General features: G+C 46.2%; 1 protein-coding gene across 5 annotated transcripts in view; it reads right to left on the bottom strand.

The window, feature by feature from the left end:
* Positions 1-22258, bottom strand: part of RGS6 (regulator of G protein signaling 6) — a gene marked incomplete at its 3' end in the record, with an annotated part of 94491 nt that overhangs the window by 12993 nt on the left and 59240 nt on the right. For 3 of the 5 annotated variants that reach the window (XM_084287391.1, XM_084287393.1, XM_084287394.1), the window contains 2 exons: positions 21446-21632; positions 7778-7867 (listed from right to left, as the gene is read on the bottom strand). In XM_084287391.1, coding sequence (XP_084143517.1) covers positions 7778-7867; positions 21446-21632 — 277 coding nt within the window. Of the gene's footprint in view, positions 1-104; positions 159-7777; positions 7868-21445; positions 21633-22258 lie in introns of all 5 variants that reach the window. The other 2 variants (XM_084287390.1, XM_084287392.1) reach the window with 1 other exon arrangement.

Below are 22258 nucleotides of genomic sequence, written 5' to 3'. Positions count from 1 at the left end.
GCTATCTGCAAAAATAAAAGATGAAGTAAGATAAGCATCCGCATTCCCCCCAATGAAAAATGAAGTTCTGAGAAAAGAGAGGAGGGAAAAGAAAAGGAACTTACCACGCTGCGAGTGAACTTTTCTAGAGAAGTTCTACGACCTTGCTCATTCTCTGGCTTAATGGGGAAAAAAGTGGGGAGAAAAAAAATACAGAAAAAAAAAACCTTCAGCTTAAATGCAGTTTTTCAAAACAGCAGCAAAATATGAGGAAGCAGCAAGAAGAAAAAGTTGTAAAAAAAGTAAAAACCAGTAATCAATGTTTGCAGCAGCAAACATAAGAAACCAAAACCCCCTACAGAATGAGACATCACTACTTCTACTCTTGGAGAATGTCACCTTTTCTCCTGTGAGTTTTTTGAACGCTTCAAACAGCGTCTGTGCATTGCCGTGTCTCACAGCTATTGGTATTGATTTCTTGTTCATTGAATTTTCCTTCTGTAGCTGTTTGAGCTGGGACCTCTGATTCTGGTTAACATCTGCCAAACAGCTGATTGGAGGCTCCCATCTACTTGTTTAGAGAGATGAAAAAACACACAGTCACTTTTACAACATTAAAAAGCAATGTGTGAGTGAATACAGTGCTGGAAGGAAAATCCTGCTGAACTCATTGCCAGGGAACCTATACATTCCTCTATTAACCCAGAGGATAGAAGCAGATTTCCAATACGTTTCCCTACTTCAAAACATAAGGCAGCATATGTATGTCTGTGCAAGGCCGTGGAAAGACGCATGCAGATTTAGGGCACTGCTACTTTTGTATCTAGAGAACAGGACTATTGATATGCAAGAAGATATTCAACTTCACCGTGAGAAGACAAGCGTATGTATCATGGCTTTATTAACGTATCCCTGAGAAGGTTGCTCACTGCTGCGCTTCATTCATTTGGCACAAGGGAGATCTAATTGTCACTAACAAGGAAGAACTAAATAATTTATTGGCATGTTTGTTGGCATATCTAATAGAAAAAAATGCTATGGAGAAGAGAAGAAACTCAATAACATGAAGAAAAGCTTATTGCAGTCAGAAAACTGTGAGCACTGGCAATTTCCAAGAGAGAAAATTATTTGAATATGGTGAGTCAGTGAAACGGAGATGATAAGGTGGAAGTAAAACTGAAATGAGGGGGATAAGGAACTACTTTTAAAGGAAAGCCACAGTGGTGCATGGTGCATGATACTGCACTGGAAATAAGCGCTGCACTCGAGCTCCTCAGGGGGGCCCACCCACCACAACATCTGCCACATCTTCAGATGTTCAGCAACAACCCCCAAGAGAAAGCACTCGAGCACAAACAGGTAGAGAAGATGTAAGGAAGCCAGAAATATATCAGATAAATTGGATGAAAACTTGTGCTGGGGAGTCTAGGCAAAGCCTTTTGATTCTGCTTTGTTACAGCTGCCATTAACAGCACCTCTCTGGTGTCCACAAGATGGGTCTGAAGGCCCAGGCAGAGGTGGGCCTGATTCTGCCTGGTGGGTCACCAGAAACAAGAGAAGAACACAAAGCTATTTCAAGACCCGAAGAAGCAGTCGAGCAGTCTCCCTGCTTAGAGCCATTTGAGAAAGCCACAACTTCAGCTCTGGTGTCCCGAAAGTGTTACTGAAAGTGAAAGCTAGAGGTGCTACAAGGACAGATTTTTAGAGCTGCTGAGTGACTTGATTAGACTGTTTTAAAGCATACTGAAACATTTAACAGTAAGGACAACATTTCTGTAGGGATAGAAGTAATCTGAGCTTACTCGATACCAAAGTTCACACATGGGGCTTGTAGCACCACTTCCAGAAACCTATTTAAAACTCGTCAGATGAGTGCTTTGTAACAAGGATGACATAAAATGGCGGCTGCAGGTCCAAAGGAGAGGGGCTGCTCCTTACACCTTACCTCTGACTACCAAGGCGGATAGAGATGGGTGAGAAAGGAGGAATGGGGAATGCTGCCTGGCCCCTACCACAGGCATGGGGTGTGCTGTCCTGTTGGCTCACCTGCACCACCAGCAGCCATTAAAGATTCACCACAAGACAGCAGCAGAGGCTGATGAGGTCCCCTGGGAAGAGCCCCATGCAGAGACCTCTGCCAGGGACCTAGAGGAAAAGCTGAGGGCAATCACTTTCAGCAATGCTGTTACCGCGATCAGGCTTGGCTTTCCCTGTGGATGCAGCACCTCTGGGCTGCCCCATGTCAGGGCCCTGGGGCCACGGGGACCTGACATCAGCTCTGTGTGGCAGACGTCACTTCAGCCAATGCTAAGGACAGAGCCAAGACACGTGTCAAGGGACAAAGCAGGCTCTGTGGCTGGTGGGGAGGCAGTAACATACCCTGGCTGCCACCAGAGCACACGCTGCACCAACCCTGCACCTTTGGCATGGGGATGGCAGGCTGGGACCAGCTGAACGTGTGGAAAACCCATCACCATAGCATCCAGCTCTGAGTCAAAGTGTGACATTTTCTAATAAAATAAAAAGCAGCTGAGGCTGGCTGGCTGCAGAGCGAGGAGCTGGCACAAGCAGATTTCCTGGCACCGGGTGTGGGTGCTGGTGCAGGCTCCCCAGCTTCACCTGCCTGCATCTCTCCAGCACAGGGAAGGAAATTTAAAAATAAACTAAAAAGAAGAGGGAAAAAAAAAAAAAAAAAAAAAAGAAAGAAAAGAGGAAAAGAGACCAAGTCAGATGTTTTTCAGCCCTGTGAACACATCTCGGGTCCAGTGCAGGAAGTGTCTGATGAGGCTGCGGACCCCGGAGCTGCAGCACACCGGCAGTGTTAGCACAAGCGCACACCGCGACCACAAAGTGCCCAGGCAGAGAAACACGTGCACGGCCAAGGTCAGGCAGTCCTCGTGGGTGCCGAAAGGAAAGGGGCCATCCTGGCCAGCAAACACACCAACAAGCTCTGCCAGCTAATGACAAAGGACATGAGTATTTAGGCAAAATATGAAACTCCCACCCCCGCTGCAGATGAAAACATCTCAGCCCAGGAAGGTGCAGAAAAACAGATCTTGCTAATTAGCCATTCGCTAATTATTGACCATCTCCTCCGAGTTTTCCTTTTTCCACGATTAATTATTTATCCAACCATCCCAATTTTAAGTTCCTTTGTGCAGATTCTGCTGGCACAGGGCAGCGTAAGTAGAAAATCTTATGAAAACCAGCTGACACTGATTACTAAAAGTAATTAGGAGAAAATTGCTCAGCATCTTTAATAACATTCAAGCCAAGTCCTGTCGCTGAATCAAACTGGCCATGTGTGCCCTGATGGGATTGAGGAAGGGACAGAATCTGCAGTAGGAAGCGAAATGGACAATACAGAGCACTCAGGACAGAGGCTCTGGATAAAAACAGTGCTTCAAAAAGCGTGTGCTAAAAATGCAGCCTGCTCCTCACTGCACGAAGCTCCTAGCCATTGCCTTGCTGACATTTTATTTATTTATTTATTTATTTATTTATTTTGCCAGGGATTTGAATAGGGGTAAGAAAATGCATCCAAGAGCTTGGTCTTCTGAACTGCAGGTCTGCAGAAATCCCTCCTTCCCTCCCAGGATTCACTTTGTTGGCTATCGAAGGAGAAAAATGTGTGTTGCAGAAAGGCGATGCTGCACAAGAGTGAAGGATGGATAATCACTTCCCTGACACCGGCTCAAGAGAAGGCCAGAAGCAGGTCCCCAGCTTCTCAGGCAGCCATTTACGCCTGTCCAACGTGAGGAAGCGAAGGGCACGGACAATGCTACCAAATGGCTGGAACAGCAGCTTGCATCTGCTCTGTGTTCATGAACACAGGACCCGAGCCAGCTGGTGAGGAAAGTAACACACCAAGCCAAGCAAATACCAACCTGTGCTTCCCCTGGTGCGATGGAGCTCACTCCTGTGACCTTGCAGCCCTTCTGGGATGCTCTCCTGCCTGCAGGAGGCTGCCCCGTGCCAGGCAGTTAGGAACACCGGAGCCGTGACAGCTCAGCTGCTGCTCAAGCTGGCAGCTAATGTGGAGATGCCCACCAGCATCATCACTTCACCTTGCTTTCATGCACAGTAATAGAAAGCAGCTCGAGGTCTTTTCTGCTCCTTTCACAGAATCAGAGAATCATCTAGGTTGGAAAAGACCTTCAAGATCATGAAGGCCAAGCGTCAGCCTGATCTACTCAGTCCCATCACTAAGCCATGTCCCTTAGTGCCCTGTCTCCCTTCTCAAGCACCTTGCAGAGCACACATCTGGCTGGTCTTTCATCATTAACAAAGCCCCTGTGCACCTCCACCCCTTCCCAGATGCACTAACGAACCTACACTGCTCTTTGCCCTGGGAATAAATCCCTGCTCTGTGGCCAAGCCACCCAGCCCAAACTCCTTGGCCTGAGCGAGGAGGTTTGTCACAGCACACGTTCCTGCACAAGGTTCGCTGCCATCTCAGGACGTTCAGCCACCACTCTGGCTAGCAGGGAGGAGGGCAGGGGCGGTGTGGAGGTCATTACCTGCTGCAAGGCAGTCTGCATCATGTGCTATCAGCAGAAACAGGAGCAGGGCGATGCTCGATGCTTGCCAGCGCAAGTGGGGCGTGATGTTCAGATACACAAATAAAAGGCAAGGAGTTGGCTGGGGATCTCGGCACCGTCCAGCTCTTGGCCATGGAGCTGGCTGCTTCCAGCAGCCCTGTGCCTTCTGCCTTGCTGCAGGGCGAGGCTGGCACGGAGGCAGTGAGTGCAGGTCAGGCCAGGCTCTCAGCCCTTCCTGCCTCATCCCCCTCAGCTCCCTCCTGGCAGGGGAGGAAGGCTTCTGTGTGAGGCAGGGAGTTACACCCAGCTCTTCTCCTCTCCAGCATGCTGCTTCCAATCACGCCCGTGCTGGAGGCCAATCTCATGCTCCCTGCTGAGCACCATGAATCTGCAGGACTGAGGCCAATGGTATTGTGGTTGTTTGTAATAACGACACTGTGAAGAACGAAGGGGAAAAAAATGAAATAAAATGGAATAACAAAGTATGTATGTCTGCTCTGTACACAGCCTATGTCCTCCACTGTCTTGCATCAGTGGTGTCAACAATGTGTTCCTTTTATCCTCCCTGGTCCTTCTCATAATTCTGTCATTGTATCTCAGTGTTGACCCACAACTTTTCCTCTTTCTCTTCCCTTCATTGCTGCACTCCCAGAGCAGGGAGTGGAAGCTCCCACATGTGCAGTTATTGTATGATGCAGAACTTATAGTGCCTTCCAAACTCCACATCTCAACAATGTCAAGAATCTTTTGAGGCATTAATTCATTAGTGCCTTGCAATGTTTCCGCTGAGCAGGTCACTCTTATTCTTCCCATTTGACAGAGAAAAGAATATGAGGCAGAGCAAAGCTGAACTTTCTTTTCCCCAAGACCACACAAGAAATAAGTGGGGGAACCAGGGGATGTGCATGGATTCTCTGGCTCCTGGCCCTGTGCTTTAGCCACACGGCCAACCTTTTCCTTTGGCCTGCCCTCACAGCTTGCCACGGCCCAGCTCTGGAGCTAAAGGACTAAAGATACCAACTGATATAAACATACCTATGAAATATTTCTGCATGAATATCAAGCTACAGTCAAAAGCAAAGTTCATTTGCTTTGTGCAAGCAGCTCTTTTAGCCCAAGTCCACACTGCTGTTCCTTCAATAAGCTTATATTTAATAATAAAGCTAAGGCTATGCCATATTGGTGTTGCATACAGGCAGTGTTAGGATAATATTTGTGGGCCAAGGCATACCCATGCCCCAGAGAGATGTACTCACCAAGTCTTAAACAACTGCATTGTATATCTACTTGTAGCAGTGAATCCAGGACATTGTGTGCAAGCCCTAAACAAAATCCTGCACCACTGCAGGCTCTGCTAGCCTGCTGTGTTTCCCTTTCCCTTCCTTCTCCTTTCCAGATATTTAGAAGAACTTTAAAGGGATGCCTCTCAAACAAACACCAAAGGCACTAAAGATCTTACCGTGTACTTCAATGCACAGAAACGTCATGTTCTTTCTGTTAGCATCTCTGTACCTATGCTGCTTCAGAAATGTTCACATGCTAAGCACAATTCAGCACGATTGTGAAGAGCTGGATTCTAGAGTAACATCAGTCCCCTCCTGCATGGTGTGAAGTTGGTGCACAACACATCCACACCGATCTCCTACTGCCTTTTTTTTGTGCTTTGCTGTGTTTACTTGTGCACACAGATCTTTCTAAACGAAACTCGAATCTTGCTTTCATGGCTGTGTTAACATGACGCCAAGTCCTGCTCCTCCGGCATTTTGCAGGGGGATGAGGATTTCACACTGACACATCCAGGGCTTGATCTGACAGCAGACAAGGACTGCAAAAAAAGCCTCTGGTATGAATGGGCTCAGCTGTGAGGAGAAAACTCTCCTGATTTGAAGCACATGAACCCTCACGTGTTCAACAGAGATTTGGGGGGAGGATGGGGATGGCACGATGTAAGCTTATGGGCTCAGAGGAAGGCAAAGGTTTTTATGCTTTATACCATCACAAGACTTTGCCTTGCACTTCCTTCTTTCCCCACAGCCTCTGAACTCTAAGTCAAGTCTAACCTTTTCAAATGTAAGCAGCACTGCTCTGTGCTGTCTCAAATCAGACGTTTTGAAACACAGGGCTGACTGCTGCCCCCTGTTACCTTCCCTAATCCACCTGCCTGTAGTCCCAGGCGTAGTGAACAGAGGGGTTTGTCTCCTTTTGTCACAATACGCATGGTTTTAGGACACACAGTGACAATCAGGACAAAAATATCATTGGGATTTCATCGTATTGTGCCAATGAAATGTAATTTGGCAGCACACAAGAATGCAGCAGAGTAACAGCAGGGAAGATGGTGATGGAAAACCCCACACTCAGGCTGCAGGTGCCAGCTTATGAGTGGTCCTGGAAATCAAACAAGAGAAAGACACATACACGTGTACATGCATGCACATGCACACATGGACACGCAGATTTATGGAAGTCAGGAGGTGCAGGAAGCATTTGAACAAAGCCACAAATGCGGGGAGCAGCAGCTTACCTCCCAGCCCCTCAGGAAGGATGGAGATGTGGGTAGGAGCTGCCACAAATCTAGGTGACCGCCCCTCTGCTACTCTGAACTGGGGGTCCTGGCAGAAAGGCGATGCTGGCAGAGCACATGCGGGCACCAGAAAAGCTAAAGAGCTCAAACCCAGTCCTCCCGTGAAAAAATGTGGCTGAAAGTCTTGATTATTGCACGGGTTGCAATTACTTCTTGTTTCCAAGGAAAAGGAAACATCTCTTGGGTGCCAAGCGCAAGTGAAAGGGAGAAAAGAAGAATGGAAATCACTACAGGGCAGTCTAGAGGTAAGGCATCCAAAGGGAAGATCACATGGGGAGGCTGGGGAGGTGAAAACCAGAAAGGGTGAAATTTGCAATTAATAGATTGATGGGTTCTGCTTCTTGTACCAGACACCATCTTTGTCATGAGGAAGAGGCAATGCAGTTTTAATTGCCTGCACTGCATTGGGAAACAGCTGTGCAAGACAAACATCTTTTTTTTTTTTTTTTTTTTTTTTAATTGTGGGTCATCATATTTTCTCAAAAAAATAGGTTGAGGCTGTGCACACGGATGCCATACCCTGTGCCCCTGGTGAGGAAAACAAAAGTTCTTATTCCTTTCATAAATAAAATTTAAAAAAAGAGACAATATTTTCATTTTCACACTAGCAGCAAGCAGCAGGCGAGAATCAAGACGTGCAAAGAGATGCAAGCATGTCCTTTCCAACAGATACCTTCTTCTTTGCCAGCAATAAGTCCTGGTAAGCGTTTGAACGGAGGAAGCGCGCGTAGCTGTCACTCTTCATCAGCTTGTAAATGTGCTCCTGTGGGACGGGAGGAAATGAGAGACAGAGAATTGTTATCAAACCTCATTTAGACATCACAGGGATTTAAAACACAATGAATTAGAAGGAAGAGAGACTGATCAAAGTTCTAATTAAGTCTGCTATTATTGATTATGCGTGTTGTGGTGGCGTACAGGAGGTCCATCCTGGGGCAGGACCCTGCTGTGCTTGGGGCTGCATAAACACAAAGCACAAAGATGGCCCTCGCCCCAAAGGCTGGCACACATTATTCAGTAATCAGTGTTGTTTTGTGAAGACTGCAACTCTCACCAGTCCCCAGATTACAAACAGGTGTCCAGCCAGACTGAAACTACTGGGATGGCTCAAGGAGGAGGAAATAAATGTCAGAATATGTCCCATAGACTGGGTTGCATTTTACCACTCATAGATACTTGCGCTATCACCCAGCACTCCCCATATTGTTCATGGAGGGGAACTGATACTCGGACACATTTCGCCTCCATTTAAGACAGACACTCAAAATAAAGCCAAACTGTTCATGTCCTGAAAAAGCCTCTCTCTCTAGCTGACTATGCATGGAGTTTATAGGCCTAGCTCAGGCGTGAACGTCTGCATTGTGTGTATAAAGTTGCATCAGATGAGTCCCTCATCACCACAGGGTCTGTTTTCTCCTACCGAGTCAAACTGCTCTCACCAGTTTGCTCCGAGAGTACAGCACCTACGGCATGCATCTTCAGTCTTACGAGGGCATGTTTCACTGCAGCAGAACAGCATGCCCACTCTTTTCCATTTGCCTTGCTTAGTTTTACTTGCCTGATGAAAATCCCTTATTAGAGTCAGCTCTTCTAATTGTCCCTGGATTTGTAAACAGGTATTAGTCCAAACCTCAAAAAAATCAGATCACAATACTTCGGCCAAGTAAGGACTGAGAACGCACTAAGGGAACTCAAAAGAAAAACAGGCACTTTGAGCATTTCTCTTAGACTTTGCCCATGAAAGCACTTTTATAGAGTTAATGAGTTGTTTTACCTATACCGATTTATACAACATGAAATATTCTCTCCTGCCCTATGGACGTTGCAGATGGAACTCTGGAAGAGGCAAACCAGGCTGAAGTCACAAAGCTTATTTCACAGTGTTAATAAGCCAAGCAGAATTCCCTTATCGTCCCCATCACGGCCGATTAGCGATGACCTGTCTGTACACAGAACTGCTTAATTCAGCTTTCTTGCACTATTCAGTGTATAGTCAGCCCTAAGATGGGCAAAACTGCCACCGGTGTTACTCAGATTCAGAGTAAAATGTATCCTTTGAGCTACAGCCTGGCGTGGGACAGTTTTTAATTTCCACATTTGCTTACAGACCTGTCAAATCCTCCTTTCTGTGAAAATATCTGAAGGATAGCACAACATTTCATGAGAGAAATGCTTGTACAAAGTCATTTAGCAAACACGACTCCTTCTCACTGCAAAAAACAAACAGAAGGGAGGGCACAGCTCCACACTTATCAGCACAGAATGAGCAAAGCAGAAGCTGAGACAAGGACAGGGAAAATAATGCAAACCACGGATATGGTCAATAACAGGTTTGTATTTCTCTGGTATGAGTAAGGATTTTCAGCATCAGCTCTCTCTCTCAAGCACTTCAACTAGTAGAAACTCAGCATTCAGTTGATGTAAACCCAGCCACAGTGCAAAGAGCTCAGCTGTATTGTTACCTCTTAAATCTCTGAAGGAGACTCCATCTCCTCCTAATAAGTTCTTTGTAATTAATTGGAAAAAAAACTCACCACCTATCTGCATACCTAAAAGGCTTTTTCCTTCCTCCTCCGGGACCATGGGTGGCTGATGAGTAACTGGGGCAGCCACCTTGCAGCCCCATCAGGAGTAAGGGCTGGAAGGGTCTCCAGAGCCTTCCTCCTCCTGGTGATCCTCCCTCACCACACCCCGTACATGCAGGGTGCCGGTGGGATGGGGTGCGGAACTGGGGAGGAAGGAGCTGTGGGGCTGAGATGAGGCAGCAGGTGACAGAGACATTATGATTGATATTTTGATATACAGGTGATTACATTTTTGACCACCTTTGAACTCCCTGTGGTTTCTTTACCTGTGGTCAGACAACTGGGTCTGCTCTGAAAGGCAGAGATAATATTTTTGGAAAATAACATTAACTTTTCATTTTTGCCCAGGGAGATCACGTTAGCTACTTTCATGTAAAGAGGAACACAGTGGAGCAGAGACTGCTGGCCATATAACCCACCGGCATGCAAGCAAAACCCATCATTCTTACTCAAGTCAAGGTGCCCTCATGTACTTGACCTTAAAACAGTATAAACTCAATAGCTGACTGTTGGAAGGGGGAAAAATTACCTTGATCCTGAGATGAAATAAACCACAAGCCAACTTCTCAGGTGAGGCCACTCCATGAAGAAGAGGAGTACTGCACGCCACATCCCTAGGTAACTGCTATGAGGGATTTCTCTGCTTTTCACATCGTGGAACTGCTGAGCAGCACTGCTACCTTTCAGCCATTCTCCAATGATATAATCAAATGGGGAATAGCTATTGCTAGGCTTTGAATGCTAAGGAAGAAAGAAGGCCAGGCACAGGGAAGGGAGAGACATGTACAGCTTCAGATGCAAACTTTCCTGCTTAATCACAAGGGCTGGCTTTGAGAGGCTCTGGGCTGGAGGCACAAATGAGGCACCGATCATTTGTTTTATAGCACTGCATTTCTGAAGCATCTAGTGGAAATCCGAGCCACTTGCTCAGGTCAGCAGAGACTGCTTACCAATAAGCAAAGGACAGCTTACACCGCTGCAGCCAAACTCCCCACTGAGACTGCACCACGAAGGTTCCTGCTGAAACATGTCCAGCTGCCACACAGCCATCCTAGCTGCAGGACAGGGAAACCCTGCTGACCAGGATGTTTGTTTCCATCTTTATCCTTCCTCTATTCTTTGTCATCAAGCTGTTTTCTGTTACACCTTCTGGAATCCAAAGCTTCCTAGGAGGTGGTGGATCTAGGGTGATCCTCATGGGCTCCTTCCAACTCCGATGTTCCAAGAATTTACGGCTAGCACTGAGCAGCTCCTCATTTCTTAAATGCACTGAAAGCCACCAGAGGTCTAGCAACTGAGGATAATCTTTTGAGACAGCCTGAGCAACGGGCATATTAGCAGAGGTGCGTGCACGGATTTAGCTGCCCTGTGCAACTTTTGCAAATTGGCTTGTCCCCATGCATCACAGATTTTTAATTCACTCGGGATCGCTGCAACCCCCTGGTCTCTCACTTCCTAATTTACCGAGCAGCTGCTTTTGTTTCTTCATTTTATCACACGGTGAAGAGGGAGCATCACTTCACCAAAGACTGCAGCCAGCATTTCCAAGGACTGCACTTGATATGCATGCATGCTCCTTGACATACCTGAGGCTGCTGGCAAGAAACGTCAGCTTCCTATCCGTATGCTGAGAGAACTCTGCGTTTTATAAACTTGCTTATTATAGGGGAATGAGCTCATTATTATTGACTCCCTGAATACACAAAGCAAATTGACTATTTGTGTAATTTTTAACAACGCAGCTGCAGCTCTGGACATCGCAGTCTGTTGCACTGCGAGCAGTCTGGCCAGAATTATCGCTCTGACATTTCTTTGTGAGTGCCATGGGAAGCTGCTACGCCACATGTGCACAGCAGAAGGAGAAGCATTTCACCTCGGAAGCACGGCAGCTCCCAGCCATTTCTGGGTATCACTTCCCAGGCAGGGCTCAGAGTCCCAGCTCGCTGCTCTAGCCTTCAGACAGCCCTCCTTTAGGGAGTCACACTGAAATTAAAAAATACATAACATCGTCTAACAAAAATTGCCTAAGTGATCTATTAAACCATTAAACAAAGTAGCACCCTGCTTTTAAAACCCAATAAAGGGTGGAAAAAAAAATCTTTAAAGATTGGTCCAGGAGTCCACAGGCCCCACACACCCCACTGCTCTCCCCCTGTAGCCCTTCCAGCTCTCAGTGGTGCTTCCCTGGTCCTGAGCCAAGATGCCAGGGGTGATGGGGTCTGTGTGCATCTCCTTGTTAGAAAAAGGCAGAGCCATCTGGTGCCTCGTGCACCTGAACCGCATCTCGTCTGCGGGGGGAAGAAGCAGGCAGAGGGGCTGAGGGCTGTGCAGCTGCACCAAAGCTGCTCCCTGTCCTTAGGCTTGTACAATGGGAGCTACACTTTGGAAAACGCAGCCGTCCCACTTGCCATCACCACCGCAGGATATAAAGGAGGACAAACAGCAAATTTTAAAGGGGAAAAGGCTATGACTTCTGTGAATTAGATAGCAAAGGAACCATAAAGGTAAAGCGCAGCGAATTTATTTTCTACTGTTTTAAGTAGAACCAAGAAGAAATCCCACCTCAGCTCCAGCTGAAGCACAGGGAAATAAAGCCAGATAAGCTCCAGCAGCATCTCTTGGTTTGTTTCCATTCACAAGCCCTATATTTGGAAGGAGATGAAGGACAAGCTCTGTAAATTTTCTTGACAAAAGGGGAATGGGGGGGGGGGGATAAAAAAAAAAAAAAAAAAAAAAAAAAAGAAGAAGAAAGTTTGCAATCCAGACGGGAATGTGGGAGGTGGCTGCGATAGAAGAAACCATCCCAAAGCTGCACCTGCTTCAAATCAATGTGCTGCAACGTGATCGCAGGGCTCTCCCCCTCTGCAGTCGAAGCGCAGTGACCCTGAGGAGGACGGGGTGGCAGCCAAGCAGGACCTTGGGAAGATCCAAGAAATATGTGGGAAAAACCTGAACAACAAAATGTCAGCAGAAAGCGGCTCTCCCAAAGCACCTGGCAGACCTCAGGACGCCTGTTGTCTGCTATGAACAATTCAGCCCAATATCTTGGTTCTTTCCTTGGAAACGTGCATGAGACAAGAGCTGTGTTGGTGGTTAAACATCTCCATTTCTAATCTCACCGCTGTCTTACACACTGGCATTCTGGGACAGGTCTGAAACGTTTTGGGGATTGTGAAGGCCAAGCACAACACGCCCTTTGCACACCAGCTGGATTCCAGCAAGTCCTTACATTTTAGCTTGCTGATAGGAAGTTCTCCATGTTTGTGCCCGAACACAGCCGTAAGCTTTAGATGTTGAGGGGGAGGAGGAGGAAATCACCAGTTCTTTGCTTGTTTCAAGCCCAGGCTTCTTATTTAGCACATTTTTAGCCCATTCTAGGGGAATTAAACTGCAGCTAGATAGCTACTCAGAGTCATTCAAGCCCCATGGCCCCACTTTGCCCTTCACAAACTGGTCAGGAGCTGCCTCGCTGCTCTCTCCCACTCACATCTTCTGGATTGGATTGGCACGTCCCTCACCCTGCCACCAAGATCTGGCATTAAATGAGTCAGGGCTTTTTTGGAGACCTCTTTGTAGTGCAAGCAGGCAAACACAGCAGCTGGCTACAAGGCAGCTACAAGGCAGGTTTGCAGCACATCAGACAAATCCATTCAAAGAAAAGCCCCAAAGCAATGTAAAGCAGTAGACTAAACAAATAAATATACAACAGCAAACCATAATGAATGTTCTACCTGAGTGCTGGGCACTGGGGGAGAATTTTCTGCAAATTCACACATGAGAGAGCAGAGCCTCAGTGAATGCCTTGTGGCCTTCGCTGGAAGGGTGACAGCAGATGCCAGCTGAGACCTGCCTGGGGTTTGTTTGCCAAAGGGATGCCTCTGCTGCACGCAGAGGATGCAGGAAGGAGAAAGCAGGGAGATGCTGTTCTGAGCACACAAAGTGTGACTGCTGCACCTCAAATTAGGCTTGGCAGCAGCCTAATGCCTTTCGGCCAGACCCTCTGCCCTACACGGACACATCTGTGGCAGGTCAAATCCTGTGCCCCAGCACCAGCACACGTGCTGCATGCAGCACAACCCCTAGCCAAGGGCTGGACGAGAGGTACCCTATTCGCTCTGCCATACTTTTCCCAGCCCGTGCTTGGGACACCCCATCCCAGCACCACCAGGATCTTCCAAAAGGTCTATGCCAAAGCACAGCAAAGCAAAGCAGAGCAGCCTCTTGCTTTGGAGCAGTTACCTGTACCATTTCCAAACAGCTTTTAGAAGGAATTCTGATCAGTTGCCATTCAGCCTAAGTGCTGGTGCCAAAACATCCTTTGGAGAAAGTGGAAAAAACCCTACCATATTGACATTGGAATTCAAAGCAGCTGGTAGCAGGCACCGCTGAGGCAAGGCATGCAGCACCCAGCAGAGAAAAGATGTTCATAGTTAGCCTCACTGAACCCAGTGGGAAAACACCAGTGAGGGGAGGAGATGGGGAAACATCGGGGTTTTACCCCAATTCCCCTTACATCTCCAAATCCCCACTAAAAGCACCTCTGCATCTGCTTACTGTGGTCCCTGCATTCAGGATTTTACTCTTCCCAGTGATTCTGTACTGCTTTTTTTGAGCTGTCTGCCTGCATAAACCAGTGGTACCTAGCAGTACTGCCACCTAGCACGGCTAGTGGGGAACGAGTGCTCTTGCTGCTGCTGGAGCGCTGGACTTGCCTGATTTATAGTTTAGGAAAGAAATGTTTCAGGTTGGTAAATGACACATAAGGGTCTTGGCCTAAGTGTGAATTGGTCTGGAAAATTTGAGCAATATCTTTTTGTCCACTCTCGAGTTATTTAAGTGACAAAATTATTTACACTCACAGTTTTAGCTGGTGCATTTTCTTCACACTCAACCAAGTTGTTTTTACTACTACAGAAAAAAAAAGAAGATGAATAATTATACCATAATATAGACTAACCTCCCTGCTAAACTAAAAAGCATAAAACCTCTTTTCAGACCACAAATGAAATTACACCAGGCTGAAGGCACAGTAACGTAAGAAAGAGCTTTAGCAGGAGAAATCACTGTAAGCAATGAGAGCTCATTTTGAGTAATACACAGAAATCCTTTGTTTAGCCCTGTAGATACAGAGTTGGAAACCTAATGTAAATCTCTCTTGTGAAAATGCATTGATAAAAGTAACACATCAATTTAGCCCCGGCTCCTCTGGAAAGGGCTGAGACAAGTGGTTTGCTTCATACCTTCGGAGGTACCAACGGGACTGCAGGGCTGCCGGGGGGCTGGCAGCAGACGCACTGCAGAAGCCTACAGAGGCAAAGCCCAGCTGAACGCTGCGCGGTTTAGGGGTCAGCTTGGTACTGCAGGAGGATTTAGTCCTAAATATAGCAAGGGCTATCCTGGGAGACCAGAGCAGGCTGTCGGGAGCCTAACGCCATATGAGCAGCTTTAGGTTTAGAGAACAATGATCGTGGCTAAGAGGCTGATTCTCACAATGTGGGCCAAATCCTGGCTACTGGCAGAAAGCCCAAGTGAACAGGTTTTGCCTGGGAGGAGGGAACAAGCTCATGTAACATTTGGAAGACTGGCATCTCTTTTCCAAACAATACAGGATCGAGGAGACACAGCGACAAAGATGGCTTTTTGCACTCCTGTACATGCTGCAGTACAGCCAGGAGATGAAATTACTCAACTTTTTGGCTAAGACATTTGCAAAGCTGTTTGCAGCTTCCCCTTTCTGATTCCTCTGGAGAAAATTCCGCCACAAAGTTGACTTCTGCCCTGGGTAGGGATATGCAGCATCCCTGCCACAACAGAAATTAAACTGGGGCCATCTATGTCTGCTAGGAGATGGTGACAGCAGGATGCAGCCTTACAGAAGCAAGCAGCATCCAGCTTCTGAGTGAAGGTGCTGATGCTGAGGTAGGCATGACCAGCCCTGGTGACAAAGAGAATACATCCTGGACACAAAACCAGCCTTCCAAATCTCACAACCATTTTGTCTGTAGGGTAGCTACTGTTGTATCACCTTGGACAAGCCTTTAAATGATTGAGCTCCAGCTCTTTGTCCATGCTACAAATACATATCAAAACCTTGCATCTGTTTGCCAATTAACTCCATCCGTACCTGCTGTGGTCTGAGAAGGGGAGAAGTGAAACGCACTGCTGATAAATCTCCCCAGGGATTTTTTTTTAAATTAGAAGGACGAACACTTTAAGAGATAACAAGCCTTAGAAAAATTAGAGACTGGCGTTCCAGCAGCACATGGGTTTGGCAGGTGTGGAACTGAGCTATCTGTAGGACTTCTCACCCACTGTGCACACTAACGGGACTTGTTGTTTGCCGGTGGAGAGCGATGCAGTTGCAAGCATTTTGCTCACTGCCTGAGAAGCAGAATAGTGTCGGCTACTTCCTGACTCTCACACGAGCAGGAAATTCCCTTGCTCTGCAAGAAATGGTCATTTCTTGCAGTCCAGAAGCACAGTGCACATTAATGGCACAGGGGTCCCAGAGAACCAGAGTCTGAGTGCTGAATACAATTTTAAGCGAGCTAGAGGCTTTCCCATGGCATCCATTTAAAGGCAATCTTTGGTGTTAGGAGATGTCTGACAAAGGCTGCACGTTAGGACATTTTTTTTTCATACCACATGACCACTGAAGCACAAATGAAAATGAAAAGAAAGAATAAAAGAGGTACTTTGCGATGCATGGTGTGTATATACATTTAGGAAAAAGTCTCAGTAAAGTAGGAACACTGAATACCTGCTCCTATATTGACCTCTGCATTGAGTCTTTTATTTTCTGCTTTGTGCAGCACCAGGCACACCAGCAAAACCCTCCACGATCGCTTTCCTATTTTTGTTGCAGGCACCTAATTGCTCTTATGGGTGTACTTGTGGGGCTCTTTGTTTCAGATTCAGTTTCGTTGCAGGTTGTTCTGGGAAATCCACAAAGAAAAGAACTTACATTTTTGTTTGGACGTGTGACAAACGAACAGCAACAGCGACGCACTGGCTGCTGAGGCCTCAGCCCCAAGCACACACCAAGCCCTAGGACTCGCGATCTTAAGATGGCTCAGAGGAGGGCAAAAGGCCAAATTAAGCCACAAAGCGATCTGCTCTCCAGAGCAGAGGCCTAGTGCATGGTAGCACAACCCAGTGCAAGACTCAGGTGAAAGTCATCCTGCTGGGACACATGAATGAGCATCATGCAAAGCTATCAGCTCACGGGGAGGCACAGGACACCTGACCACACTGCAGCTTTGTGCCCACACCACGGCAGCCCTTTTAATTCCCTGCAGCACAAGCACCAGGTCGCTAAGTAGCACTGGCTCAGCTGGACTCAAGACATCCTTCAAAGCTGGACACCTGGGTCTGCCCCACATCCCCTCCTGGCTGCCTTCCTGCCAAGCAGAGCTGCTTGGTGCTACCTCAGTTTGCCATCCTGAGACACCTTCCTTTACAGACGTGCAGGTAACCGGAGTGACTAGGTGAAACTTCAAGAAAATACCACTGACATTTCCCCAAGTTCTCACACAAAAGGTAATACAGATGCACACAATGAATGATTATTTTCATGTTTTCTTTCCATGCTGGGAGTTTGCTCAAGACCTACAAAAGGAGTTCTGTATGCTCAGTGAGTAGGCACCATGCATGTGCTGCTGTACATGTATATGCTTGCTTTTACATCCTGTACATGCTTGAAAACAAACCTAAGTCGGTGGAAGAAAGGTCACCCCTCATTTTGCCTTATTAGAGAATGACATTCCACTTCCAAGAGATCCTTGCTCTCACTTGGAGTTCGTTTTTAAATTCAAGTGTCCTGTCACCTCACATCAACACAGCGCCTTGATAAGACCAGAACAAAACCTGAGGACTGACTGACAAATCCTGCAAGGGCTCATCGACCTGTTACAGCCCAGGACAACCGGACCACCACCTGGGGATGCTGAGAGCACAAACTGGGCCCAGATCTGGGCCAGCTACATTTCTGGTTTGAGCAGCTCAGAATTTGGCATTATGGTCTAAATCTGCTCTGGAATTAGCCAAGGATCTGCACAGTACAGTCAAAATCCCTAACTGAGCCTGGATTAGAACTGAATTTCCCTGAATCATCTTCACAGAAAACACAGCCGATCAGTTCAGGTAGAGGAACATCAATCTAAAACATTATTTCATTTATTAAAGAAGAAAAATAAACAAAGCAAGTAGAAAAATTATTGCAAAGACAACTACGTGGCTTACCTTATTCTAGTATGCCTGGCTGTGATGCCCCTACAAGCAAACATCAATATTGGGCAACAGGACACATCCCTGCAATACTCGCTCACAGTACCAAGGTCTATGGGACTGATGGGACTGAGGCAGGGATTAAAGACATTCTAAAAGCAGAAAGACATTTCAGGACAGGGAAGGAAAAACTGTTAAAAAATTAATATGTGGTACAGATAAGCTGTAATCAGCGTACAGCTCTGGTTTCCCATGTTAAAGATGAATTAGTTGGTCTGTCAGCAGCTCCATCAGCCAAAAGAGGCCATTTGGATGGAGCTGAGCCTGTTTACTTTCCAAAGCTGGCTGTGCCTGCTTCATATTGCAGGTCCCCACATGGGCTGCACAGCGATGCTGATAACTCCCTGGGGAGCTCCAGTCCTGCTAAGTAGTTCACTGTTTAATTGAACTGACCTTTCCCGACAGTGCCCCATGTATTAAAAGCTGCTTCACTCCCAAGTGAAAATGGTTTGATAATCATAATATTTTACTCAGTGGACAGTTGTTTAAGAGCAGAAAATAATCAGCTCGATGACTAGGCTCTCCTCTGGAGGGGCCCAGCACCCAAATGACAGAAGGTGCTGCAGGTGAAGGTAGCTGGCAGAGCCAGCAGCAGGAGCTGTGCTGCTGGAGGATGAGGGGTGTGTGAGGGGCTGGGTGGCCAGGGCGGCTGGCACAGCTCATGGGGGCACACGGGTGGCAAGGCCAGCAGGAGAAAGTGGCTCTGGGCAAGCAGAGCAGTGCAGGGCTGCAGGGCACAGCAGCAGCAAGGGACACTAAACAGGGCAAATTTCATACCCTGAGATTGGGAAAGGGCAAAATGTGTGCTGCTGTGATTTTCAGTGTCACTTTTTTTTGACTATAGACACCACTTGCCTTCAGAGCTTGAGTGGTCTTAGGATGAAGAGATTTCACGTGAGAGACATGTTTGTCAGGAGCCCCCTTTCTCCCCATTTCCTTCAGGTTGTCTTACCAGATTTATCTCTACTGCCTTCTTTGTTGGCCTTCATGGATGTACAGCATCTGGGAGAGCTCTCTGGGGCTGGGAGCCAAGGTTGTGCAAAGCAGCCCATCCTTGTAGACTGTTAAACACCTGATAACAGATGATGCTTTGCTTTGCTTTCAACTTAGAGCTATAAGGCAGTTACCAGCCTGAAGAATACTGTGCTCTGCTGCACATTCCCCTTCCCAGTGTGTTCGTTCTCAATCCTTTTTATATACAACTGGCATTTTGTGGGTCTCCCAGGTCAGTGTAAGGGCTACGGTGCAACATCACTTTGTCCTATTTTTCCACTGCAGGAGCTGCAATTTCCTTTCTCAGGAAAACCCAACCCTTTTCTTTCCTCTTAGTCTTCATGTCTCAGAGTTGCAGGCATTTAAGGAATGCGCTGTTCAGTAAACTAATTTTTTCTTGTCCTTTATTCACAAGGACATTTGTGTTGTTTTCCTCTTTTTGCTAAAGCTACACAGGACAGGGACAACACTCATATTTTCCCTCCCACAGAGGGTTGTTTTGACTGGTTGTGTCTGGTTGAATCCCTAGGAATGTGGGATGTGTGCGAGCTCCCATGGGCTCCTGGTGCCAGCGTGCCGAGATAAGGCAGCTGGGCTACCACCAGCTGCAGACTCGTGAGACAGCAGAGTCCTCGAGGCAGTGGGGCTGACCTGGGGAACACACCAGAAGGACACCTGAGAGACTCAGGAGGACCTACATGGGCTGCCATGAAGAGGATATGCACTAGGAAATTTGGCAATGTCCATTTTGTCTCTGCTTTTGTTAGCCTTCGATATCCAGTCAAGCAATCAGAAACACCTTGCTTGGCCTTTGTGGAGCTACCAGAGTCCACTGCAATGCACAAGCAGGTGAACCAAGCTCACCTTCCACCTTTACCAGCTATCCTATTGTGGCAGACACTGTCTCCGAGACAATCACAGCTGGGCCTGAAGGTCTATCTTTGCTTTGTATTTGTTTCCATGAACCCAAAGAGATGAGTTGAAGACATCAGTCAGCATAAAAATCCTCTGAAATAAAATTAACCCAAGGAGCTAAAATTGCAGTTGAACTGCAAGAGCTCTGGCGTGATTTCATCAACTCCCCTTTGAATGGCAATTACATTGTGAACAGATAGGTTCAAGCCTAAATCCTCAGTGTCTTCTTCTGATTAAATACTCATTGCCTAAACATCCATCTTATTCTCAGTACTTCTACTTATCTATTTAATCAATTCTCCCATTATTCACCTATCTTCTTTAGTCTGCATTTTACCGTTTTTTTGTTTTTTTTTTTTTTTGTTTTTTTTTTTTTTTTTTCAGGTAATGTAAATTTACAGGAGTTCTAGTTCACTACAACAGCAAAGCAAAAACAAAAACAAAATAAAAACCCCACAACATCTTAGCCAGAATGTGTTTATACTCCTGTGTTTCTCAGCTTTAAAAAGAACATTTACGTTGTCTTATATTCACAGGGGATTGCCTTGAGACTCTGCATACTTTCCTTCTACATGGGCCCCAAGGAGCAGGATTGCATTCAGGAAAATATAGTATTTGTTGCTGGTTTGAAAAATTCATTACCTAACCTTGTATAAATGGTCCTCAACATCTCCCCTGAGACGGAAATATTTTGTTAGTGGAGTATTTTGAAGAACTGCCTTTGAATGAAAATTTAAAGAAAATATAAGAACAAGGATTCTTTTCTTTTGTTGTTGGTTTTACTACATGCTTTTGATAAAGAATATTTTAAGGAGAATATCTTATAATTGTGTCCCTAGTAATATTTGCCAAATGATCCCTTCTTCCTTTGTCCTTTTTTAGCCTTTATAAAATGACATTTTCACTTTTTCAGAAGGTTATGCAGCTTTATCCTGGCTTGTAAAAGTTTTTCACAGATTATCTGTTTTCCTAAAGGCATTTTCTGTATACAGTTTATCTGTAAAATTTCCCTGATAAATCTAGGGCCCTTAGGAGGGAAGGATTAAGCTCACTGCATTGCTTACTGTCCTATCATTATTCTAAGGCATTGTCTGCTAGACAAGTTTCTAGTCGTGTTGGAGTGAGATGCTGCATTTGGGGTTTGGCTGGGGAGATACAATTAGTTATAAAGGAATAAATGATAGAACAAGAGTATTAATCAGCATTTTGATATGATATCAACCATTCTGTAAATATGACAGACTGTTGTGACAGGGAGTAGAGAGCCCAACTGAACTTTATAGCACTCTTTCATCTTTGCTTTCTTTGAGACATGGCTCCAGCTCACTGCGCCTTGCAGACTTGTAAATTTTCAAACATCTGTTCCCAGAGGAGCATTAGCCTGTTATAACTGATAGATTCAAAGAAAATATCATTTGCCCAGCTTGAATAGATATCCTCAAAGTCACTTCCAACTGTGCCTCTCCTTTTTCTTACAAGTGAGCAGTGACAATGTGATAGTGGAATATCACGGTAAAACTGAGAGTTTTATTAGCAGTAGTTCTGTACAATCAAAAACAAACCTGTGCATCTTCATATGTGTATCTCCCTGGGTCTTTGACATTTTGGCTTGTTTTCTCATAGCTGTGGGAATCCAGGTTGATAGCACTCTGGGCCCCAGGAGCTAGGAACTCTTGCCAGATTTCCTCCACTCTGGTGGTCACATCCTGTAGAGGTTGTTTTTTCAGATCTTGGACAGCCAACCAAAACCTGTAATGGACAAAAATTGAAAGTGGAAAGAAGAGAAAAAGAGAGATATAAGTAAGACTGTGGATAAGCCCAGGCAGTGTCCAAGATGACAAAGCCAGTATCTAGCTGTATTCACAGAAGACTCTCCCTTTAGCATGATTTCAGGGGAAGGTGTGATAGACTTTACACCAAGCCATTATAACGTGGCAAAGATCAGAAAAGGGACTTTAAGAAGTGATATATTTCTTATTCAAACCATTCCTGCAGAAGTGTGACATTAGGCACACAAACAGGAAACCTCCGGAGCTCATGCAGCTGGAGTGGGCTCTGCCTCCTGCTGCCCCGCTGCAATCTGCTGGTAATTTCTGCCTGCAGGATCTGTCGTCTGGCAGGGATGCAAAATGCAGAACAAACTTAATATTCATATCATTTCCAGGGTGAAGTAGCACTGGCACTTAGAGAAATCTTTTGTTTTGTTTGAGATTTGTAAACTGACCTGCATTCAGATGGATGCCACAGGAAGAGATGAAAATAGAACCCAGTTATACCCATGCCATTGCCCTCTGTAGGAAGAGCCAAGGTTGCTACTTGTTGAGGGCATCTGAAAGTGTTGCACAACCTTGAAAAACCCATGTCCCCCACTTGTC

The sequence above is a fragment of the Netta rufina genome (genome assembly GCF_964035555.1).
Source record: "Netta rufina genome assembly, chromosome: 5".
In the NCBI taxonomy this organism is placed as follows: Eukaryota; Metazoa; Chordata; class Aves; order Anseriformes; family Anatidae; genus Netta; species Netta rufina.
This window is presented reverse-complemented; position numbering and strand designations above follow the sequence as displayed.